Consider the following 26,349-nt stretch of genomic DNA (forward strand, 5'->3'; position numbering starts at 1 on the left):
GGCATATAATGTAAACAGTAGGCCCCCCCCCCACATGATTAAACGGAAACACCAGCAACAAGTTCTGGCAAAGCAACTCACAACAGCACCTGAAAACAAAGAACACAAAAATGGCACCGTTTTTGGGATCGCTTCACTCCTCCTCTGCTCATGCTTCTCAGGATTATTCCCATGCTGTTTACCACTTGTTTTTGTAGAGCATTACTGCAAACATCAGTGACATTTACAGCTGAATTCTTGACCACGGTAAATGAAAGGGTATTTAAGCTTAAAGCCACCGTACAAACTACTTCAAAGAAGGCGAGTATACCTATTTTATTCTGAATGTCTACCGGAGATTCGTCTACGACAGCAGAGCTTCAAAGCCACATTGGTGATATTCTTTATGGCAAACCAAACAAACGACTTAACACTTGAATGTTTTCTTCAGGTAAAGTAGAGCTACCAGAACACTAAAAATGCTGACCTCTCCCTCACCTAATCTACCCTAAATGGCTGCTTTCTGGGAACAGAACTGCATTTTTGTCCCTGTAATGAAAACCAGGTTACATGCTTCACTGCTGTTGGTTTCAGCAAACTGTGATTTTTGTGGAAGGAAGTGACGTCTTATCCACAAACCGGTAAATCTTCCAAGAAAAATGCGACCAAAATGTCATATGCTGAAGCTTGTTATCGTGGACAAGGTTTTCCTGGGACAACACAGTCGTGTGACAGTTGATTCATTGTTCTTCCCTTCGGAGTCCATCATGGCATCAGTCTGGTTTGGGGGCTTTGGAGTTACCTCATGCCTCAGGGCGTCCCTCAGTCTCTTCACTGTTCTTTTCAGACAAAGTCTCTGGTTTGGCTTCTGACTCATTACTGAATCCAGGATCCTCTGGCTGAGTCCCATCTCCGTCATAGATAATATCTTCTGGATTTGGAGGTGGCGGGCAGAACTCCTCGCTTGGAAACATCTCTTGGAAAATGGCCTCGGCCTATTTGGGAAAAGCAAAACAAGCAACTAATGTGGTTGCTGTCTTAGGTCAAGAATGACATGTCCTAACATAACAGAAGCTGATTATCGATCCATGATACCCACATTTATTATAATCCCTTGCTTTCTTCAATGAGCTCAGGGTGGCGCATATAGGCCCCATTTTTGTTACTACCCTGTGTGACAGGTTAAGCGGAGAGCAAACAACTGGCCTAAAATCACGTAGGATGGACCAAAGGAAATAGTTCTTTACACGGTGAGTGATTAAAATGCAGAATTCACTGCCAGAGGATGTATTGATGGCCACAGATATATGGCCATTGTGTGAAACTGGATGCTGGACTAGATGGACCACTGGTCCAATCCAACAGGGTTCTTCTTACATTCAGTGAGCATAAGAATATAACAGATCTGACCATAGTTCGACACTGTGATGTTTACCCCTGGATGGCTCTTTTAATTGCCTTGCTTTGCATAAATTGTATTGCAATATTGTTCCCCGGAAATACCTAAATACTTAATTCACCCAATCATACCTTGTTGCCCCCTTTTACACCTGCAGGGCCTATAAATTGGTTTACAGAAATGATAGGGATTCTTAAATAGAAAACTACAAAACCCTAAAAATCAACAACTACACAATGAAGCAAGATTTAGCTTGTTTCCTAAAATTCAAGACCACAGGGGCTTCCTGAAGGAAACGGTTCCACAAGGAAGGTATTGTAGCAGAGAAGATCTTGGTCCTGATACAAAGAGTCCGACCTGAACAGTTTAACATCTGGGGGACCTTAAATGGGAAAAGACGTTCTTTAGGGATGGGAAGATACTTTATATGGGAAATATGGGGTTCCTAAGCAGGTGTTCCCTTCAAAAGGCAGGGGCTCTTGCAGGAGAGAAGCAGCTGGCAGGAATAGGGGGCTTAACTATTTCCGCCACAGTTGCCCCCTCTAAACACAATCTCATTGGCCTCCCCCCTCCCCCAATCTCCAACTAGGCCTTGCTGATAGGAAAAAAAATGCCTAGGAGTTGGGATTTGAAGGGAGGAATCTAGAGATACGGGAAAGCGTTAAACACTTCTCTACCTTCCAGAAACCCTCTCCTATTTTTCTTTACCTCATTTATACCCCACCTTTCTCCCGGGGGAGGGGGGGACCAAAGCAGCTTACATCCTTTTCCTGTCCTCCATTTTACTTTCACAACAAACCTGTGAGGTAGGTTAGGCAGAGTGTGTGGGACTGGCTCAACGTCACCCAGCAATCTTTCATGGCAGCGGGCAGATTTGAACCTGGGCCTTCCGCATTCCTAGACCAACACTCTGACTACTATCCCACGCTGGCTTTCTCTATTTGCCCCCCCCCCCCAATCCTGTCCTTTCAGTGAAAGCAGGTTTGGGAACTTTCATCTGCTGAGATAACAATGAGGTTCATCACTTACATATCCTATTTTGAACAGTCTGAGACAACTTCCTAAAGTTTGAAGACGACAGCAGCCATTCGTTTTTAAATGACTCAGGCTAAAGAATATAGGCAAGAAATTTTAAACAATCTGTTTTTTTTTTTCTTTTAAAAACTTTAATGGCTCCTACCAACACGAATGGCTGACGTAGCACCAACTCTTAACATCGTACCAGTATATTCTCTAATCGTAGCCTTAATTTTGTTTTACAATGCAATAATGTGCTTGTTAAGAGGATAAAAGATGAAGACCAAAGAATTATAAGAGGTAATATTATTAAATGACTTACTGAAAGCAGCGAGGCCAAAGGCTTTGGGGGGCAGGCTTGGGATCAAGCTACACGGCTAGGGTCGACCTACCTTCTTTGGATCCCTTCTTCTTCTTGCATTGCAAGCAGCTATGAGGGAGCTTCAATTAGCTCTTGGCACTGGGAAGGGGGCACCTGTCCGATGTCTTTGCCCCCCCCTCAAAATCATACCACTCCCAAAGTTGCTACTAGCCTGGGATGTGGGGAGGGTTCAGTATGAAAAAATACTGGGGGGGGGGTGTTGTTTATGCTAGAAAAATTATTCCATCTGCCACCAATACAGCCCCGGTTGGCCAAAATGGTTGCTGTGGAGCCTTTAAGACTAAAGGAGTGGAAAATGACGGATCAGAATGTGGAAGGGTATCGTGTAGCCTGATCCTTTTGGATGCTGGAAGCTAAGCGTGGTCAGTACTTGGATGGCTGACTACCAAGGAAGACTCAACAGAGGAAGAGAAGGGCAAACCACTTCTTCTTCTCACTCAGCAGCATAGCCAGTGGTGGGGCGTTGGGGGCAACACCCCCCATGGATGACCCCCCACACACACCCTAGATGACCCCCGCCAACCCCCTCTCCCCCCAAGCCCCGCAAACAGATGCACCTGCTTGCTGAGCTCTCCTCGGCAGCAGCATGGAGGTTCGGCTGGCTGGCGCAGGTGCAGTGAGGCCATTAGAAGTGAGGAGGGTGGCCAGCCACGGCAGGGAGCCCCGCTTTTCCTCCTCCTCCTCGGCCGCCGGTGGAACTGGTGCTTCTGGGCCTGGCCACCTCAGGCCGCTCAGCCCTGCTCTTCTGCGCCAACCTGGCCACTGCCGCCCCCCCCCCCCAAGCGACGTCCTCTTCCTGGTACCACTGCCCCTCTAGTGCCATTCCCCACATTTATTTAATTTGTTTAATTTAATTAGTGCCCACGGCGCCCCCCCCCCCAAGAAAAATACTGGCTACGGGGATGTTCTCACTTGGGCTTGAAAGCCCCTTGCTGGGGTCTCCATGAAGTTGGTCAAGACTTGGGCAGCACATATATACATAATAATGGATCTCCTATGTAATGTGGTGTTCAGACTTTAGCTGAGTGGAGATTTGTTTCCTCGGTGTTTCCAAAAAGCACAGTGAATCCCCCGAAGCTTACTTATTCTCATCAACAGGTGACACTGTCATCGAAAAGGTATTGGCTGGACTCATGTACCACCATCTCAGAAGATCTGCAGCCAAAAGCTGAAAAGTACCAGATTCCCTTACCTGTCTGACAGCACAGTCATTGCCTAAAGCACCATCTGGCCCGGAACACACGTAGACATTGGAAGGCAAGTTTTCGTATGAAGTCTTGTCTACGCCAGACGAGTCTCTCATGTTGAAATACGCCGACCAGAGAATATGGGGCTTTTGCGCACCAGCTCCTGTACTTTCGCTTTCTGAAACGTTTAAGAAAACATCTTTGTCGCCAATGTTTGGGAGCAATGAGACTTGTGCAATTCAGAAAAATGTTAATTTAAAAAAAAATCAAATTAACTATAAACAGTCTGTACATTTTCTTAGAAAACTTTATGGGACCTGCTGCTATTTCTCCCAGTTTCTTCCCATCAAAAAACTAAAGCACAGACTTGGAAAACGAATTTCCTAGTTAGTGTATCCTTTCCCCCCCTTGGATAAGAAAATACTTTAGCTTCTATCGCAGAGGTATTTGGCCACTGTTGCATGTATGTTCTTATTATTTTCCCTTTGATTACTTCCCACTGAAGCCCTGCACTGTTGTTTGCTCTACATTAACTTTATCTCCCCAGGAAAGCTGAATCTACTACCATTGCTGGCTCTTTAGTACTCAATACAGCAAACCAGACCTAAGGCAATGTCATGTGAATACATTCCTCTAACCAGGCGTTGTCACTAGGCAGATCCTATTTTAGCAGGTTACTTGCAGGGGGAACCCTCTAGATGACTCTTTTTTGGGGGGGAGGTGGGGGGGGAGATTTACGGCCAGTAGTACAGAGGGAGCCACAGCTCCAATGGCAGACCCTCACTTTTGCGTACTCAGCAGTCCCACCTGCAATCCCTGCTGCCTACAGATAACAAAGTTGCTTGGCCAGGAGAGATCTCTGCCTGAGACCTTCAAAACCCACTGTCAGTCAGAGCAGACAGTGCTGAGTTATGCTGACCGATGATTCAACTCTGTATAAGGCCGGTTCATATATTCCCACATCCCATGTGATTAATATAGGGGCCAGTAACATCTGAAGACTTATTTGCAAGACTAGAGGGGTTTAAGGGTAGCAGCCTCTGCGCTGGTAAAAATAAACAGAACTTCATTAAGTGCAATCTGCATTTACACAATATGCCTGCATTTCTTGAGAAGAGGGCCACGTTTGCACATGAGGACATGAGGCTGCCTTATACTGAATCAGAACCTTGGTCCATCAAAGTCTACTCAAACTGGCAGCGACTCTCCAGGGTCTCAGGCAGAGTCTTTCACATCACCAGCTGCCAGAACCTTTAATTAGAGATGCCGGGGACTGAACCTGGGACCTTGTGCATGCCAAGCGGATGTTCTACAACCGAGCCACGTCCCCTCCCCTAAAGTAGATGCGCCCTTGAAGTAGATGCCAGCTGCAGGGAATGTTTGCCTTTTAAAGATATTGGCTGGCTACTGTAAACTGGGGTAACGTTATATTTTCCCCCCTTTATGTTTTTTAAAGCAGCTGTCAAATGAATGGTTTGGGGAAAGGGCACGTTTGTTCCTTTTGAACAACATGAAAAATTAGAATTAGTCCACCTGAAGGGAGGGGGAGAGATGGGAAGCGTGCAGTTTGAGTCATCAGAAGATGCTTTTTTTAATATATTAAAAGTTCCCACTGCTTGTATATTAAAAAAAGGGGGGGGGAAGTTACTTCTTTCTCATTTAGGCAGGAAAATGAATAGAGTCCCCTTCTCCAGGTGACTTTGCTTCTCTGACCTGCCATGGCCCAGTGCTCGCTTTATCTGGTGATTCATTTTCAATAACTCTTACAGTATTTGTTCTGACATTTTAATTAAAATACGACCACTACCTCATCTTGATGATAAAAAGGCCCGTGTGTCAGTGAAAACTAGCTTTTCAGTGCCTCAGTGCACCTGAGGACCCTTCCTGATCACAGAGTTCCTCCAAAAGAATTTCAGGCAGCTTATAAACAATACATCACTTCAAAACCAGATCACTTTAAACATTAAGATTAATGCTTTTTTTATATATATCTATCCGGAAGGAGAGGTAGACGCAAGCAGCAAGGTAACCACTTCTTCATATTATGGGTCTTTCAAGATTTGTACAACATTTTTTAAAATGAGTTAAATTACAGGGAGATATATTTGGATCAACTGCAAATGCATCGGCAGGGTTTACAGGAACTGTCTGTCCAAGTATGCTGATGGACCCCCCTCCCAAAAAAAACCCCACAAAAAAACCCACAACCCACACCAAAAATTGTAGGAGTAAAATGTATATCCAAGTAGAAGTCTGAATTGACAGCTTGGTTTTCTGCCCTCCTGCTAGATGGAGACCCCCAAGGGCAACTCCAAAGTAAATGATCTACCGCATGAAATCCAGCTTGGAGAGTCTCTGCGGGAGGACTATCGCACCTTGAAAATGCCGGCAGGCAACATTTCTGGCCTGTGTCTCCCCCTCCCCCCAATCTCGGGGGCTTGCTTCAGGAAGAGAACTGTTCTTGTGTGCAAAATGGCCTCGTGTGCCTCTGTTCGGTGTGTACGCTGGGGGTTGCCAACCCGGATGCAAATCTAAAGTCCGATTTGACCTAAAGAAACGTTACATTTTATCTGGTTTTTGTATCTTCTGTCCTTATGGCCAAAACAACAACCACGGCCTACTACCTTATATATTATTAGCGACAGATCTCTGTCATTAATCTTTACAATAGCCAACACTTAGCATTTGTACTGAGCTCTAGAACATTCAAGTGTCTCACAAAGATGATCTCAGCCATCCACCCAACACCAGAAAAGCTCAGTCAGTATTAATAACCTCAGACTGCAGATATAAGGGAGGGTGAAGTTGCTTTGTGTTTGAGGCAAAGAGTGCCTTGCATGAGGTCAGCGACCTCATCAGCTCTGCTGAGAAGATATAAAATACAATGGGTTGGATCCTATCATAAATATCTGCATATACGGGGGGGGGACTCCCCCTTCATGTTGCTCCTGAGCTCGCCATCCCCCAGGAACAGCATTTCAGAGGGCATTTCGGGCTGCTTTGGGAGGGGCAGATGGAGACATGGTGCTTCCATACATAGAATTTACAGGGATCCAACTAGGGTTGCCAAGTTGATTTTTCCTACAGGCGGGGGAGCCTTGCCGGTCTCCGGGAGCTCTCTGTTGATGCGCGCGCACACGCCGCCAGCACGTCACTGGAAGTGACGAGCGACGTCGATCACGTTGAGGGCGTGGCCCTGATCGTCGGAGGGAAAACCATAGAGTTTTCCCTCCGACGATCGGGGCCATGCCCCCAACGTGATCGATGTGGTTGCATCACCTCTGGTGACGCAGCCGCGCTGCGCTTCAGGGGGCGGAGTTCCCCCCGGGGCCCGATTCCGCGGCGGTGGAAATCGGGCCTCCAAAGTGGGGGTGTACCCGCCCCCACTTGGCAGCCCTAGATCCAACCCAATATGTCCAGTTCAAATTAAGTCTTCCAATAAACTGCTTGCTTGGGAAATGATGGATGGTAGAGAGCCACTGCCCAGTACATGCCATGACATCTGATTCCATGCTTGTCAGGTGTCTCTGTTAATCTCAGTCGATTTGCTTTGGCCACCAACAATATAGATGGCAATTTGATCATTGATAAAATTGAAAATCTAGAAGGGTGTGAAACATGATCACAGGCAAATTCCCCTTATTTCAGGGGGGGGAGTACAGTCTTGCTGGCTTCTCCTGCATCCAGTTTGGTCCCTGTCGTATCTCAATTTAGTTTATTATTTCCTACTGCTATGAACAGAGGCGGCGGGTTCCATCTCTATAGACATTGTTCATTCTCCTGCCACTGCTGATGCTCAGGGGCTTCTGTTCAGGAATATTAAAAAGAGGCCAAAATATAAAGAAAATTTTAGCTGCCCATTATTATTCCTTTCTATTAGAGGTTAATAATAGGCTTGTACAGGAGTTCAACTAAACAACCCTGTTATTTATGGAATGTGGGCCCGATATATTATGAGCAAACTGGTCATCCCCATGGTGGTTTTCCACTATATGATGCAGCTCAGGGAGTCTGGGTCCCCCCCCCACATACTCCACCAGATAATTAGATACTTCTGCACTCACAGCAAACCCCAGTTTGAAATTATGTGCGGTTTGACCTTTGCCTTGCAAAATCAGGATTACGCCATTGTTTGGAGTCCCAGTTTGCAGGGGAAAGGGCAAGCACGGGTTTGCTGGCTCATGCACAACAGTTTGCCATGAGTTCTAAATTTGTTCGCAGTGTCGGAATGCAGCCACAGCCTTCTGATAAACAACAAGAGGCTGAAAGGAAGCATGAGCTCAAAGACAGTAACGTTGTTCAAAAGACTAGACTTTTTTTGAAAAACACACTTTACCTGTTTCTGTGCCTGCAGTGAATAATTGCCACACAACAGGTTCTAAGTCTTCTTTAGCAGTTTTAATAGATGAACAAGTTAGATGGACCAAATCTGTTTAAAAGACACAAAAATGGTAATGGTCACCTAAAATCTGAGATGCACAATCCATTCAGTTGCAGAGAGAGAAGGCCAACCACAAAACAGAATCAAGTAATGGGTATAATAACTTCAATACTATTTTCCCCAGAATATTCAGACTGAGAGCTTTCTTGATCCATTATTTAAGAACACTGATAATTACTAACAGGACTGTTAACGGATTAAAGAATTTTTTAAACTGATTAATCACCTTCATTTGCTTAATTTAAACAAACTGCATGCCATCAAAACTCTACTATACGCTGCTTTTGTAGATATGAAAAATATGCAAAACAAACTGCAACTCAAGAAACAAAACTGTTGGCCATAATCAGGAAAACCAGCTACCTTCAGTAGTCTCTTGTTAATTTTCCAAAACCTCCCCAAAAGAAACACAGACAACATCAATTCTCTGGCTCGCTGATTAAAATGTGTCCTAATCAACGGTTACAGTATATTAAAGTTACATGTCATCAAAGCTGATCAACTTGAATCAATTAAAGTTGATTGATCTACTGATTAACCGGACGCAGGCATAATAATTAAAAGTTTATTGTGGAGCCTTAAACATCTGCACAGATTTAACCCTCTGAAAATAATTTCTGGGGTGGCCGGGGGGGGGGGGGAACAGACACACAGCACTGGGCCGTAGTCAGCTCAGGCAAACACATTCAGTGTCCTCTGATCAGAATTTGGTCCCAGCTGGTCTCTTAGCAACTGGGGAACAATTCACTGTTTGAATAGTTTGCTACCTATTCAATTTGCGCTACCCAAGCCAGAATTCCAGTTCTTCTCAGAACCTACTGAGGCATTGTATATAATGAGGTGGGTCCAAAGAACTGTGAAATGGCCGCTAATTATGTTCCACAAACCCTCGTGCAAGTGTGCTACAACAGACGGGACTTTGTAGCTGTTCTGAAACTTTCACTTGTATGTATGTAAAATGGTTCTTCTGCAAGCAGAAGATGCCTTCCACATGCAGAAGGGCCCATCTGGATCTAACCTGATGTGCTCGATTCCTTGGAGGTACAGTCCACTGCTCAAGGGAGGAAATGGCTGCCACAGGGACAGTGTGAGTGAAAATGGCTGCCATGTCACGTGGTCAGGAAAAACTGACTGTTCCACCCGCACAGCAACCTCCAGGCTTTGCTTTGACCTCTCCTCAAATGTTTCACAGCAAAACAAGTTTGAAGGACTGGATAAAAGATGGGGAACCTCCGGAAGGTGCATGAATGTACCAGGATGCTGTGGGGAAGTGGGAATAAAACACGTTTGCTGACAGGATTGAGCATGGGGCAGACAACCCATTTGGAAATGGCCTTTGTTTCTGCAGTGAGATTTCATAACTCATGGATCGTAACTCGGCGTATTCCCATGAGCCCCTTGATAACTAAAAAAATGCAAAATGTCTATAGATGTGCAACTGCCAAGTGCCTAGCACTGAAAAGGCCCTTTGGAAGAAAGGCTGTGTGACCAATTTGAAACTGTCCAGAAGGCAATGTCCGAGAGTCTTTTCGGGCTAGAAACAGTCTCCACTGCTTAGACACAAGGTCTGAGGGTTCCTTCGTCTTCTTCCTTACCCCAAATCTGGAAGGGGTTTTGGAAGGCCGCCACATACCAAAGGGCTAGCTGTTTTGCTCAGGGCACTGAAATGGACCATTCATACGTTTTCAGACAAACCTCCTATAACGTCCTCCTTATTGGGGAGGACCAGTTTCACTTTAAAAGTTCTCTTTTACTTTGTTTAACTAGGTATAATCTGCTGCCATCAGGAAATTTTAAGGATTTCCAAACCTTTATGCTTTTACTTTTGCTCTTACTAGTTTGGTAGACCGAGTTTAAGGCTTACGAGGAACTATGTGGTCCTGGGAAGTATTTCATTCAGAGCTGGTATAAACTTGGATAAAAGAGGATTTATTGAAATAAATACTAAATAAGAGGGTGATACAATGGAACTAGTAATGTGTAAATGATGTACAATTGCTTTGGTATCATACTCAATCTTATCCCTCACTGACAGGGATCTTTTCAGGTAACTTTGTAACACTTGTTTATCTCAATGCCATATATGTTCACTGTTTCACTCCAGTTTGTTATGACACTCAGACTTTCCTTTAACTTTTCTTCACTTAAACTTTACTTTACTTTTTCCTATAAACTCAGCTTTCAGCTCTCTTTCTCTTTCTCACTAAACAACCTCAGCTGTCAGCTTCTAATTGCTTCAACACAGAACTGCCTGTGTACATCAACTGTCAACTTGTAACTGAAACTCCTGACTGACTCACATACTCATCCACCCAGATTCACTTCCAAAACCCCTCCCCCTCTCTTTCAACCACCAATCATACCACACTGGCCTCTCTCAACCACTCTAGTCTATCTACCACAGCCATGCAACCAAACCTTTAAAGAGACACACCCACCCAAAAACAAGGAATCGTTACACCTCCTTAGCTGAAGCAGTGGGGAGCAGCAGAATCATGAAAGAAGCAGAAATCCCACTTACAGCTTGTGCTGTCTTTCCATCTTTCTTTCTTCCTATAAAACAAACCGTTCTTTCAAACAGTAAATCCCCCCCACCAACCCCCCAAAAGTTTGTTGTAGTGGTTAAGTGCGCGGACTCTAATCCGGGAGAACTGGGTTTGATTCCCCACTCCTCCACTTGCACCTGCTGGATGACCTTGGGCAAGCCATAGTTCTGGCACAGCTGTTCTTGAAAAAAGAGCAGTTTCTGTCAGAGCTCTCTCAGCCCCACCTACCTCGCAGGGTGTCTGTTGTGGGGAGGGGAAGGGAAAGGAGTTTGTAAGCCGCTCTGAGACACCTTTGGGTAGTGAAGGGCGAGGTATAAACCCAATCTATTCTCTTCTTATTATTCTAATATGAAAAACTAAGAAAAACAAAGCCTATTCAAAAAATGCAGGCTCCAAGCCTTCGAGTGTGCTGAACTAGTTAAGCAGAGACACGGGGGGGGGGGGCAAGGGGAGGAGCGGGGAATCAAACCCAGTTCTCCCAGCTCTCCATGGAGCATGACACCCTGACTTCCCCTTCCCACTGCAGCCCAAACGTCCCCCCCAAATACTGCACCTGGCACAAAGGGGGTTCCCATGAACAGCCTGGATAGGGGAGGGTTGGAGGTCTGCAGTGAGAGGGGAGGAATTCATGAAAATGGCTGCCCGTTTCGTCCATGAAAGAACCAACCTACAATCCTGAATCCTACCACCTCATTTTATGTAATGCACAGACAAGCGTTAAACTGGACTCACTGCATGCAGACTGTGTGATGTCTTCTTTTGGGCTGGAGAACAACCGGTGGTATCACAGCACAAGTTATCCTGGGACAACTTTTTTCCTTTTTTAAAAATGACCCAACTGTATGACAAACCTGTTCATTGTGCTAAAACCTGGTCATGTGAATTCACCCTGAACCACATTTAAAATTGCACATAAGTTTGCAATTTAAAAGCACTTCCATCCCAGGTGACGAGTATTATTGTTTAAAAAACAACAACGAAACCAAGTCATGAGTAAAATACCTTAAACGCTGGTTTGCCTATTAATATGCAAAATCAATCTTTTGATAAATAAAAAGATTATTTCCATGCATAAAGTGGAGGGATTTTGTCCACAGTGCCTCTAATGAGAAAGTTAGTGTTTTGAGTCTGACAAAGAGAAGGAAATTCTTAACTTTAAGTACACAATTTGTGTGTTGGGGGGAGCAGAAGACTGATGCAAAGGAAATGCAAGTTTGCCACGTCAAATATATTTATTTTCTGCTAAAAAAGCCATAAATCATTAAAGGCCCACTTTATTTTGTATATATAATTACCCGATTATCTCTGAGGTTATTGCTATGTGTCAAAGTCTCATCAGCGTGTATTTTCATTGTATTTGATTTACTCAACTCTGACTACATTAGTTACTGCAGTTGCCAACATCTGTCACTGAGTAATCCCTCTAGCGGGAAGAACAATGAGCGGGCTTTACAGTCCCATCATTATGGGTCTCAATGTGTAGGGCAAAGACAAGGAATTTGGTTCCACTCAGCTGACAGTGCCGATTAGCTGCCTGTCATCCCTGCAATGTGATCCAAGGTCAGGGGTATTTGTATACTTATCTTAAATAATTGTGGGAAGAGAGAGATCAGTCAAGTTAACACATCTACATCATATGATTTAAAAAAAAAATCAGAGAGATGGATTGCAGTTTGGCCACAAATGCCACAGTTTGGCCACTGTACAGTTTTATCTTGGCTGTTTTGGTGCTGCTGCTACCAATTTAACTCTGTGCCAGATTATGGTCTTTGCTCGGAATGAGATTCTACCACAATCTACTGCAGTTGGTTTGATCCAAAGGCACCCTTCCACACCCTCTGAATGCAGGTGAACTGTTTTACACCTGGTGCCAGAGAACATTGTGTGGGGGGGGGAAACCACTAAACCAAGATATGCCCTTCCAGTTGCACAACTTCTTGGGCAAGTGAAAATGTGAAAACTGCAAAAGAACCCTAGAAGCTTTCAGGCATTTGGATGGGACACTGGTAGCTATTCCTTCATGTCCAACGTTCCCTCTAAGCTGTGGAGTCTTATGAGCAAAAATTCCACCTTGTGAGCTACTGGCCATTAAAGTTGTGAGCGAGCGGTTTGGCTGCTGCACAGATTAGTTTGCTCTGGAGCCGTCCTTCCTGAGCGAAGGCAAAAATGTCTGAGCCGGAGGCTAAAAAACTGTGAGCTAGCTCACACTCACTCAGCTTCGAGGGAACACTGGTTCCAACCCAATCTAAGCAGACTGTCAACAGCTCTCAAGAGCCAAAAACAAATGTCATGGTATCCTAAAGCTTTCCTTTTTTAAACCAGATTATGTTTCACAGACCTGGGATGGCTGATCTTGACGGGAATGAGAATGCATCCACACACATCTGGTGCAACCCACAGGCTGAAAGAAACTGCTTCTGAAATCGGAATTCACAGCCGTGGGCAGCCAGTTCTGTGCATGTAGCATCTTCTCAATTTATACTCAGTCTCTAATTTGTGAAGATTTTATTTCTCCCGGCCCTACCCCCCCCCCCCACAAGAGGTTAGAATGGATAGCCTCAATATCATAACATGTGCATGAGAAATTCTGGATTTCCGCATTGGAAATAGAATTGCAAGGAACTCTGGATAAAAAAAAGCATCATATGACATGGCTGGACCGTAAAGTGGACATAGCATCTTGGAGGCCACATAATGCACCACTTGTGCTGGCCCTCGTGACCACCTGAGAGTTACCAAGTAGGAAAAGTCCATAATCCCCTCCCCAAAAGCTGCATCCTAAGAAAGAACCCAAGGCCATGGACTTCAGGAACAGGCAGTGAACTGAAATCGGTGAGTTTTCATGTCCAAACCCAACCCTGTGCTCACCGCAGTAAAAATACTGCTATGTGTAGATGGCAATAATACTCTGTATTAATTTATTTAGTATACCTGTATTCCACATTTCTCCACACTGGGTACCCAAAGAAGCTAATACACAGGAAGAAACTGTAACAGAAGGAACAGTAAAGGGAAGGAAGCTTCCGATTGCCAAAGAGCTGATATTCTGCCTAGCTCTAGGCTCTCGCCCTCTGGCTAAGAGCCAAGGGACAGGAGCCCTTCGACGTCCGCCCTTGGGCTCACACCTCTAGACAGGTATTTAAGGCTTCATGCCCAGGCCTTAAGTACCTGTAGGCAGAAAGGAAGGCAAACCTAGCAGGACTTTATTCAGCTGCTGCTACCGAGCAGAATCTTCCCACTTCTTCCCTGCATGTATATGTTAGTGTGAGGATTAAGAGCCAATCCATAAATGTTACAGGAAAACTTTTTAAAAAGTGTCTCAAGGCAGATATAACTGGATGGGGCAAACAGGACACTGGAACGTGATGGGGGCTGTGTGTGTGGGGGGGTTTCCTCTCCATTTGGCAATACAGCTGTATGCTCATTGACTAGAAAAAGGCAGAGCATTAAAGCTTTCCAGATTGGGGCTTCCTGTGGTGTTTTATAATAGAGTTTAAAAACTGCAGATAACCATCTGTCATTTTAATGAACAAGCATTAGCAGTCCAATTGACCTGAAGTGTAAATGCATAATTATAGCTTTTTACAAAAGCTTATTAAAGTGATTTTTAATAACAACACATGCAACACGCTCCGAAACATTTTGGTAGCAACAAAGAGCAGCTACTTCTCAAACTACTGAAGTCCTGACTCTTCTGTGACCAACATCAGAGAAAAAAGCTAGTAGAAGTGGGGAAAGGGAACATCGGTCTAACCAAGGAGAACACGCAGGCACCCAGTTCCATGATACGGCACGTTCAGCCTGGTTTTGCTGGTACCGTGTAACTAAAACATGGGGAGTGATCGGAAATCTGAACATGGAATGGACAAGAGGTCAAGTGTCCCCAACTCACTATCTGCATCAGACTTGTCCATAGGTATGCATATGCCACAGAAACTGGTGTCAAACCCAGAGAGATGCAGAAACTGGTGTCAAACCCGGAGATCGCCATCTTCACTTGCCTTTGATATGTTATGCAAATATTGTACACTCTTTTGTATGAAATCTTTTTGATTAATATTTCAAATTTATTAGCGCAAACTCCTGCACAGTTTTTTTGTTACTACTTTGGTCTGTTCAGGGACTGTGGCCATCAGCTTTAGACCTACAAAGGAACTGCCTGGCCACTGTGTGAGACGGGATGCCGGACTTCCCATGTCGGCTTGCTCGTGACTGCCAGCAGCCCTCCAGACAGCAGCCCACTGGGAACTTTCCAAGCAAGTTAAAAGGTCATTCTATCCCTGAACGAGGAGGTGGGAGTCTTCAGCCATTCAGGAGATATATATATGCCACGCTCCATGACGCACAGGTTGCCTTCCTTGGCTAGAACTGAAACCCCAGACTCATATCTATCCGGTCCTGTCTTCTGCTTTAATTATGGCCATTACAATATGCGGTAGCCATAAATGAGATTATACGGATGTTTGCATCAGAATGACTTCAAGGAAATGGGATCTTGTCAATATAGCAATAAAGTTTTGATGATTTCTGCAAAAGGTTTTAAAATGTGTATAATACATATTGTATAGATTGGCAACGACCTTTTGGAAAAGAGGTTAGTGGCATTTTCCACTAAGATCCCACTTCTCTTTTTTTATGAGGTTTTATGATTCAGTTATTGCATTGAAATATGGATTTTAAAAGTTGGAACAAATACTTCTATGGCAGTGTAATCTCCTACCCATCTGCCTTTTCCTTACCAACTCGGCATTTACCATCAAAGTTCTAGTCTTAATGTGACTAACTAAAAAAAACCTAGGAGTGCAGCTGATGTCCAGATTGCGTGAGCTGCTTTGTAGGGAAGTAACTTTGTAGGCAAGTAACCGTGCAGGGATAAATGAGAGAATTGTGTTTGGGGCCGCATCATAAAAGCATGGATTGTGTGTGAGAACACACACAAGGCATTCCACTAACAGGCACAAGCCACAGTTGTCACAGAAATGCCACATGCCGTGCAACTGCTGATGGTATCTTCGTGTGACTCACGAACATTGAGTTATTCCACACCGTGACAAGCAGAATGCCGTAGCCTGTGCAAATATTGCCAGTTAAGCAATTTTGCTTGCATTTCTTTAAATATGTGTAACTTATCTTGCTTCTGGTACTCTCAGGGAGGCTCAGTGGGAGCTTTTAAGTTCCCCTCTTCTCATCCATTCAGAATCCTTCCTTGCCCAACTTTGCCTACTGTGACCACACATTTGCCTGCTGTTTATCCTTTGTGCAGCCATAAGGGCTAGACGCTTGCTTTTACAAAGGAAATTAAGTGTCTCTTTGTAAGGTATACATCATTGTTCAGAAGAAGACTTGTGTCGACATGGCAGAACATTCCGGAGATCGCCGTCTTCACTTGCATTTGATATGTTATGCAAATATTGTGCACTCTTTTGTATGAAATCTTTTTGATTAAGAACATAAGAACATAAGAGACGCCAATGTTGGATCAGGCCAAAGGCCCATCCAGTCCAACACTCTGTGTCACACAGTGGCCAGAAATACCAGTGCCATCAGGAGGTCCAGCAGTGGGGCCAGGACATTAGAAGCCCTCCCACTGTTGACCCCCCCCCCAAGCACTAAGAAGACAGAGCATCACTTGCCCCAGAGCCCCTAGCTATACCTTGTGGCTAATAGCCACTGATGGACCTCTGCTCCATATGCTTATCTAATTCCCTTTTGAAGCCGTCCATGCTTGTAGCACCCACCACTTCCTGTGGCAGTGAATTCCATGTGTTAATCACTCTTTGGGTGAAGAAGTACTTCCTTTTATCCGTTCTAACCCGACCGCTCTGCAGTTTCATGGAGTGCCCACGAGTTCTTGTATTGTGAGAAAGGGAGAAAAGTACCTCTTTCTTTACCTGCTCTTTCCCATGCATAATCTTATAAACCTCGATCATGTCACCCCTCAGTCGTCTTTTCTCTAAGCTAAAGAGCCCTAAGCGCTTTAACCTTTCCTCATAGGGAAAGTGTTCCAACCCTTTTATCATTCGAGTTGCCCTTTTCTGCACTTTTTCCAAAGCTATAATATCCTTTTTAAGGTGTGGTGCCCAGAACTGCACACAGTATTCCAAATGAGGTCTCACCATTGATTTATATAGGGGCATTATTATATTGGCTGATCTGTTTTCAATACCCTTCCTAATAATCCCCAGCATAGCATTGGCCTTCTTTATTGCAGTCACACACTGTCTCGACATTTTCAGTGAGTTATCCACTACAACTCCAAGATCTCTCTCTTGCTCAGTCTCTGCCAGTTCAGACCCCATCAATGTGTATTTATATTTAGGATTTTTGGCTCCAATGTGCATCACCTTGCACTTGGCCACATTGAACCCCATTTGCCATGTTGACGCCCACTCGCCCATCCTTTTGCCATGTTGACACCCAAATTTATTAGCGCAAACTCCTGCACAGTTTTTTTGTTACTACTTCGGTCAGTTCCTCTGTAGGGCCAACAACAGTGAATGGAAGCCAAGGCCTTCCTCCGATGTTGCCTCCTGGACCTGGGATCAGAGATTTACTGTCTCTGAATGTGGAGGTTCCCATTAGCAACAACAAAAACAATAGTGATAACACAGTACACTGAGTACTAGAATTGTAAGTAAAATCCAAACCCCCCTTTCAGAATTTTTCCTGTATTACTAGTCTGAAGGCTTCTGTGCTTTATGAGTGCTATGTGAAGGATTTTTCCTACATATACATGATTGAAGTTTTGAAGGTAATATTTACCTTTTCGTATATAGGATATGGTTTTGTTTATTGTTACTATGATAATAACGTTTTGGATTTTACTTACAATTCTAGTAGTTCGAACTCTTTGAAGAAGAACCCTCGAAACGAAGATCAAAATCCAGAGTCTTCGTCAATTACTTATGAACTTATTTATTTATTTATTTATTTATTTATTTAATTTTATTTATACTCCGCCCTCCCCGCATGCGGGCTCAGGGCGGCTTACAACAATATGGCACTCAGTGCAATAAAACATAATAAAACGATTTAAAACAATTAGTACATGGGCCACGCCCAAGGTTCCCGCGTGACTAAAATCTTCTCTCCGTATTGCACATGCCCTTTCATTCCGAGGGAGGTTGCTGTGGCCCCCTGATGTTAATCTGCCACTCAGCCTCCGGCGGTGCTGCTGCATGGTCCCCATTGGTGGTAGTGGTGACGGCGGCGGCTCCTATTCGAAAGCCTGGCGGAAGAGCCCCGTCTTGCATGCCCTGCGGAACTGCAACAGGTCCCGCAGGGCCCTGATCTCCTCCGGGAGCTCATTCCACCAGATAGGAGCCGCCACCGAGAAGGACCTGGCCCTTGTGGCCGCAAGCCTGGCTTCTTTCAGGCCCGGGGTTGCAAGACGATGTTGCGACCCCGACCGAAGTGGTCTTTGGGACCTATGTGGGGCAAGGTGGTCCCTCAGGTATGCCGGACCCTGGCCATGTAGGGCTTTAAAGGTAAGCATCAGCACTTTGAAGCGAATCCGGTATGCTATAGGCAGCCAGTGCAGCGCTTTGAGCACAGGCTGGATGTGATCCCATTTAGAGACACCAGCAACCAGCCTGGCCGCCGCATTCTGCACTAGCTGCAGCCTCCGAATCAGCAACAAAGGCAGCCCCATGTAGAGAGCGTTGCAGTAGTCTAGCCTTGAGGTGACCGTCGCATGGATCACTGTGGCCAGGTCTTCGTGGCTGAGAAAGGGGACCAACTGCCGCACCAGCCGAAGATGGTAAAAGGCCGCTTTGGCAGTGGCTGCTACCTGGGCCTCCATCGATAAGGTGGAGTCCAGGAGCACTCCCAAGCTTATGTATACTCTTTGTGGACTTGCACATTTTATGATGTAATCTTGCTTTACTGATATATGTGGTCCCTTGTTATGTTTGTTAGTTTTGCTTTTGTTATAATATAATTTTCCTTTGCATGACCTCTGTGTACGTGGTCTGCGTTATTTATACAGTGCTTATTTGTTATTTGTAACAGCGTTCTGTGTGCCTTAGTGTTTAGTCATGCCGGCCACATGACCACGGAAATGTCTTCAGACAGCGCTGGCTCTTCGGCTTTGAAACGGAGATGAGCACCGCAACCCTAGAGTCGGATTCGACTGGCTTTCGAGCAAGGGAACCTTTACCTTTATTTGTTTTCGGTTCCCATCAGCAGCCACTGAGAGGGGGATAGTAGCCTCTCCTCCATGAATCTGTCTAATCACCTATTAAAGCCCTCTCTACCTGTAGCCATCACTACATCCCTATAACACAAAACAAAGTGAGATGCACAGTGAAATGGTAACCAGCAAAACGACTGCGTGTGAAAAAAACTGTTTTTACCTAAACAAAGATAAACTACTCAAACAATTCCATGAAAATTAATTTTATATCATATACACAGTTCATGAATACAAATGTCAAAGCTATCCATATACCAACAATATCAAAATCCAAATCCTCAGATCAGAGCAAAAAACCAAACTTTCCCACAGTCCATCAAAGGCTCATTAGCCACTCTGTTGAAGGTGCTTGGGTGTCTTCAATTTTCATGAACAGAAGCCACGTTCCAAGTTGAAACTAGACAACCGAGCCACAACACTGATATCTAAAGGCAGCGATCCTAACGAAGTCCTCCTACGGGCACGCTAGCAATACTGTTCCACGTTTCGCCTGGCAGGGCTTTTTCACGTAGGAACCACTTTCTCAAAACTGGATATCTCTGACACCAAAACTCAGGCATAGTCTTCCAAAATACCTATTCAAGCCTTCCTTCGGGTTGTGACTGCTCTTAGTTTGAACCATACCTGCACAATAAAGTACCACACGGAGTACCTGTGTTACTGCCAAGGCCACACATAGGCCTGTGCCCTCTGACCCCACTGGCTGGTTCTGTGCTGAGCAGACCCTGATGGGCCACTCACCTTGCACCTGGGTTGCTTAAAAAGTCCAGCATCCTCTGTTCATGCTAATGTAAACATGGCAAATAAGGCTATTATTGAAAACTATCAACTAGTCCTCATGTTGGCTACAATTCTGAGTGTCTACCACAGATACACCCGGGGGGGGGGGGGGGGCTCCTTTGGCTGTCCACTGCAGGAAATAGGATGGTAGACTAGATAGCTTGACTTTGGTCTGCTTCATGTGCTGGCTACTTCTACTTTCCTAGGAAGAGGATTCAGCTATTCAAGGAGGTTTGGCATAAGCAAGACCAGGTCACCTCGACGGAGAAAGACAAGAACAAAACACTGTCTTAACATAGTTATTTAAAGAACAAAAGACAAGCAACCACCCTAAAGAACAGCAATGTCAAAACACTGTGTACTCACATGTATCTTTCATGCACGTCCTGGCCGATGAACACAGTTCAACGATGCAGACCGCCGGCTGGCCTGGGTCCATCGGTGGGACAGTCAGAATGGAAAGCTAGGAAGCAGAGAGAACAGATCACCTGAAAAGCTCTTCAAAGACAAATTCACTGGCAAACCAAGGCAGGCTTGCTACAGTCAAGCAGCCCCATTGGCACCTGCAATACTGACCTTGAGGCAAGGTCGTGGGGACACCCAGATGGCAAAACTGGGTTTGGTAACGCTTGCTACTTGTTGCTACCTGCTTTGCATATAGGTTTGAAGTTACCCGCATTTTGCATATTTGTCCATCTGTTTTCTCTTACAGCACACGGTTTTAATTATGTAGTAAGGGACTAGTGAGACTTGTGGGGGGGGAAATCTCAGAAATCTCACCCACCTGCTCCCCCTGCCTTCCAGCCTGCTCCCCTGCAGAAAGCGACAGGAGGGGTGGTGGTGGAAGCATCTCCTGCTCTTCCCACTTCCCCATCCCATCCGTACAGCTGCTGCCTCTGTGGGTCCTGCAGTGCTCCCCCTTCCCTGCCCTTGGCGGGCCTCCTCTCTCCTGTTCTGGAGGATTCTGCTGGAGCTACTGCCTTGGTGGTAGAGGAGGGCGCCGGGGGGAGGGCTCCTTATCCTCCGCTTCTTCCCACAGAAGAGAAGCGGCAGTGGTGGGGCTGGCCTCTGCTCCCAGGCCTCCTCCCCTGCCCACCCACCTGCCTGTCTAGGAGAGGCCGTAGGGCTGGTGTCCAGCAACTTCAACTGGCTTCTCCTCCTTCTCAGATAACACGTCTCTGCTATTGGGCAGAGAAGACTTTTTTAAAAAAAACCCATTTCGGGGAAGCTTTCTCATTTTCATGAAAACTTGGGGGAGGGTCCTTCAGGTTTGCAGAAGGATACCACCTCTCTGAACTTGCCCCCCCCCCTGGGTCTGTCAACCCCCACAGGGGCCAGGTTCAGCATTAGACACGGGATTTGAAAATGTATAGAAATGCACATGTGGCATGCAAAGAAAATGTGCTCTAGCAGCCTGTGACGTTGGCGTCTTGAGACTCAGGACAATCCTCATCAGAGCTAGAACTCTTCTAAACCTGATGAAGTCAATGGGCTTAGGAAGGCCATAGCCTTGTTTAGGACTGCACGGTTAACCTCCCGAGACGTGAGCTGGCCCTAAAGAACAGCTGGTGTGCGTCAGAGGGACATACATCAGGACTAGTGCTAGAGTGGTGGGGGCCCAAGTCTTCCTTTTTTTCCACACTATTTCCCAATTTAAAAAATGGCTCTACTGTGGGCTGATTTAAGGCTCACTGGGAAAAGACACACACCAGATCAGGGTTGCTTTTCCCCTCACATTAGGCACGGGGAATTTAGGTTGCAGAACTCCAGAATCATGCTTGGTTTGGCCCTGAGAGATCATTTCTATACTGCGTGGTCCACCAACCATGTTTTGTCCTGGCACCGGAGATGCGGGCATCACTTATTCTTTTAAAAGAGAATGTGTTTCATTGATCAGCTATTTATCCCCTCTCGTCACTGGTCCTTTCTTGTTCTGACTGCCTGGTAAAAAGGTCCACAAAGGCCAATCCACATTTATGCCCATTGTAAAAATAACTGAACGGAAATTTGTTCCTGTTCTCTCAAACATAGTCCCGGGCAACTGTATGTGTGTGTGTGTGGGGGGGGGAAGAGTTACTTATACTGACTATGCGGGCTAACCTGCTGATCTGAATCGGTCTTCAATATCGATCGATCGGTAATGAGAATCGCTCGGGAGATCTGCCTGTAATTGAATAAAGCAGTTATGGTCCATCACCAAACAGGAGAGAGAAGAAACATATAGATTCAGCCTTTTGTGGATATAACACATGGGGAGAAAAGCAGCTGGCACACTGTTAACGACATATTTGCATAAGGCCAACTTCATTAAGAAATTGACGGCAACTTGAGCGTGCACATATAAAAAGGGTGCGAGAGCTGCCTCTTAGTATCTATCAAACGATAATGAACAGACTCAGCTCTCTTTATAAATTTGCTTCACTTGTTGTAGAACCACCATAACAACAAATTATTTCACGGACAGTACTCATGTGCAAAGCCACTGTCCGCCAATACATTCAACAGCCAGCACCCAAATTACTGGAGCCGCTAGTTTTGCACAAGCAGGAGGATGGCATTTCTCGAGCTCTTCATGCCGTGTCATGGCTACTTTCGGAACAAAGATGGCATCTGACAAGCAGGTTGAGATAAGGAGACTGGGAGACAACGACGATGACGAAGAAGAAGAAGAAGAGAAGAAGAGATTGGATTTATACCCCACCCTTCACTACCCAAAGGTGTCTCAGAGCGGCTTCCAAACTCCTTTCCCTTCCCCTCCCCACAACAGACACCCTGTGAGGTGGGTGGGGCTGAGAGAGCTCTTTCAAGAACTGCTCTTTCAGGGATAGCTCTGACAGAACTATGGCTTGCCCAAGGTCATCCAGCAGCTGCAAGTGGAGGAGTGGGGAATCAAACTTGGTTCTCCCAGATTAGAGTCCGTGCACTTAACCACTACACCAATGTGCCCCTGTTGACAATTACGAGCAGGGCCAACGTATCCATTAGGCACAGTGAGCCCAGTGCCTAGGGCCCACAATACTTTTAGGGGCCCATGAGAATGTTACAGATTTTTTTCTCACATAAGGGGGAAAAAATGAAATGTGTAGGGCCCACAAAAAATTATCAAATTTTGCCTAAAACAGAAAAAAATAAAATGCTGATGTATTTAAAGTTACATCAAAAATCATTTTTAATATTGATATTGACATGGTAGGAGGGGCCCAGAAAGGCAAAAGTGCCCAGGGCCCAAGAAAGTCATAAAACAGCCCTGAATGCGAGTTGTGAGAGCCTGTGGACCAAGGACAATTTTGCCCCTGGCTTATTTGGGGATCAGAATAAGCACACCCCATTCCTTACAGCCAAGGGCCACAGTGGCTCAGAGGTTAAGATGCTGAGCTGCAGACCAGAAGGTCTGTGGTTCGGCAGTTCGAGACCCTAGTGCTGCGTGACGGAGTGAGCTCCCGTCTCTGGCCCCAACTCCTGCCAACCTAGCAGTTCGAAAGCAAGAAATTGCAAGTAGATAAATAGGGACCGCTTCGGTGGGAAGGTAACAGCATTCCGTGCGCCTCGGTGTTTAGTCCTGCCGGCCACATGACCACGGAAATGTCTTCGGACAGCGCTGGCTCTTCGGCTTGGAAATGGAGAAGAGCACCGCCCCCTAGAGTCGGATTCAACTAGCTTTTGGGCAAGGGAAACCTTTACTTTACACTTTACAGCTACACAGCTGCTTGCTTTAATACCGCAGACCATCTACACAGCTGACAGGGGAAACTGCTGCAGAAATGGGCAGCACTTATTGACTTTAGAAATATGAAACAGATAAGATGGAACATAACATGCAGATTGCATTAGGGTTACAATTTGGATAAACATACCATCGAATTGACTCTTTATATCTTATCTCAATGCCACTTTACAGCGCACTGCAAAAATATAGCCACCTTCTCAGTTGCATCCGGAGAGCAGTCATTCAAGATAAAATGAATCTTAATGGGGTCAGAGAGTCCCATCTTTCTTACCAAAATAGAGTTTAAATATTTAGTACAGATTTCTACATAAAAAGGACAATTAAAAAAAAGAATATGTGAAATTTTTCACTCCCATGCTTCTGCCATAAGGTCGCTCAGGACAGATTACAAAACCACAAAAGCTGCCCGGAGCAGGCTCTATGGAGAGACTGCACAGAAATGGTCTAAATAGATAACTAAAAATTAAAAGCCAGTCAACGGTAACAATTAACCTAAAAACAATAAAGCACTTCATGATTAAAAGCAGCACAAAAAAAGCATAAGCTACAAAAGCCAAAAATACTAAGAACATTCAGCATCCTAACTGCAGAATCAATTAGAAAACTGAGTGACCTCATAAAACTGATACAATACAGATCACAGGGCTATTTTTGGGCAGGAACAGAGTTCCGGCTGGCTTCAGAGTTGGCCACGCCCACTACAGCAAAAACCTCTGCGTGCGTGGCTACAGAGGGGAGGCCTGGAGAGCGCCCCCCCCGGCGACTCCGAGGTGGGCGGGCCGGGGGGGGGGCCCTGGAAGGATTGCTTTGGAAATCAATTTGTAAGTATGTTAAAATTTAAAACGGGGCGGTCATTGACATGCCATGTGGCATGCCAATGCCACCCCATTTTTAATTTTACCATACCAGGAAAATCAAGTTGGGACAGGTTTCCTTTTCTGAAATAGGCAAGAGGAAAGCACAGAGGACCTTATATACTCAGCCTTCTGCATAGCTGTCTACCTAGTGTCACCCCCCCACACACACACACACATGCACTTTGTACAAAAGGCCCTCGAAAAACCTACAGGATGGGCAATTATTGCGTGTGACAAAGGCAAGGGAAAGTGACAAACTGAAAACAGAAATCCTGTAGAGGTAAGAGTGGATCTGGTCCTGTGTTAACAGGATGAAGCACTTATACCAGATTTGCAGACTATACAAAATTGAAAACTTATTCAAATGTATGGAGCCAGCTGCAACTCCTACACTTGTACGTTACCTCAGAAACAGGGAAACTTGTTCTCTGTTCCATGTTTTAAAAAGATATGCAAAGCTGACTGGGGGAGGTGTTCTAGGCTCAAGGTATGACTGAATTTCCCATAAACAGGGCTGGGAAGTTGAGTGAAGGAAGATGGTCACTCCTCTAATTACCTTATTTTGACTATATGCCTTCTGAAGCATCCAGTATTGGCTATTGTGTGTGAGAGAGAGAGAGACTGGACCAGACTGACCATTGGGGTGACCCGCTATAGCGCTAAGACCATTTTTATTGGTCTTAAACAGCCATTAACTGGCTAATGATTGCCTCAGCAAAGGTTAATGGCATAAATGAAGCACAGCCGGTGGGCGGGGAGAAAGGAGTGCACATGTAGGACTGCTCAACTCAATGCACCTTCTAGAAACATCTAAGGCTCTCCTCTCGGTTTCTGTGTAAGTTTGCTCAGTGTGAGATCAAGGGCATAAAAGCTATGAGAAACACCAGTACGATAAAGGCATAGTGCCCTATGCCACGAAAAGTGCCAGCGTTGCTTGAAGTGACAATCTTGAAGTGACAGGAACACAAGGGAAGGGAAGGGACCAGTATTAAACCTTGAATAGAAAAGAGTGGGTGTTCACTAGTCGTTCTGTCCTCACAAAACATTGCCCTTCCCCTACCTTAAGCTGAAGAGAATCTACTCTTAAAGCCATGGATCCAAGCATATCTGTACGCATCCAAATGCAAATTCAACCTGGAGATGACATGCGGCTTACTCACAGAAGTACTTTGGAGGATCAGAGGTAATTTCACAACACAAAGGGCTTCCTGTCAACATTTGCTTTTAAGCAATACCCAATTCCTCATTGTGAACACACACACGAAGACGCCTTATACTGAGTCCGACCACTGGTCCATCATACTGCCTTATACTGAATCAGACCACTGTCTACTCAGACTGGCCATGGCTCTCCAGGGTTTCAGGCAGAGGACTTTCACATCACCTACTTTTACCTGTCACATCACCTGTCCTTCTAACTGGAGATGACAAGGACTGCACCTGGGACCTTCTGCGTGCAAAGTGGAGCCTCTGCCACCCAGCCACAGCCCCTCCCCCAGTTGTGCCTATTTATATAGCACCGCAGGTCTACACAACAGTTTAGAGCGTAAAAGACGACGGGCTCTTGCTCTAAGGGACTGACTCACTAACATTGGCTGTATAGGGAGAGGAAGGCTGTAGACGCAGGGAAAGAATATACATTAACTCTAGTTACACAGCAGCCCTGGGCAGACAACCCGTCTATGCACTGACTTACTGAGTGGGGAGGGACATTGCACATCAGCACAAACGGGAAAACAAATTAGTAGATCCCGGGATCTGATCTGAAGCACAGTAAGTCTGGTCTGTTACATGACAGCAGCCCCGCAGCGAACAACTTTTTGCTCAGGGGGCCAATGTT

The 26,349-nt window shown here is 45.4% G+C and overlaps 1 protein-coding gene across 1 annotated transcript in view; it reads right to left on the minus strand.

Moving 5' to 3' along the window:
* Nucleotides 1-305: 305 nt before the first annotated feature.
* Nucleotides 306-26,349, minus strand: part of CHM (choroideremia (Rab escort protein 1)) — a 113,008-nt gene continuing 86,964 nt past the window's right edge. Inside the window, 5 exon segments of the mRNA XM_015417892.1 lie at nt 306-974; nt 3,970-4,142; nt 8,301-8,393; nt 20,292-20,388; nt 22,026-22,089. Coding sequence (XP_015273378.1) covers nt 783-974; nt 3,970-4,142; nt 8,301-8,393; nt 20,292-20,388; nt 22,026-22,089 — 619 coding nt within the window. The 3' untranslated portion in view covers nt 306-782.

Source organism: Gekko japonicus, unplaced genomic scaffold (assembly GCF_001447785.1).
Source record: "Gekko japonicus isolate JY-2015 unplaced genomic scaffold, Gekko_japonicus_V1.1 scaffold585, whole genome shotgun sequence".
In the NCBI taxonomy this organism is placed as follows: Eukaryota; Metazoa; Chordata; class Lepidosauria; order Squamata; family Gekkonidae; genus Gekko; species Gekko japonicus.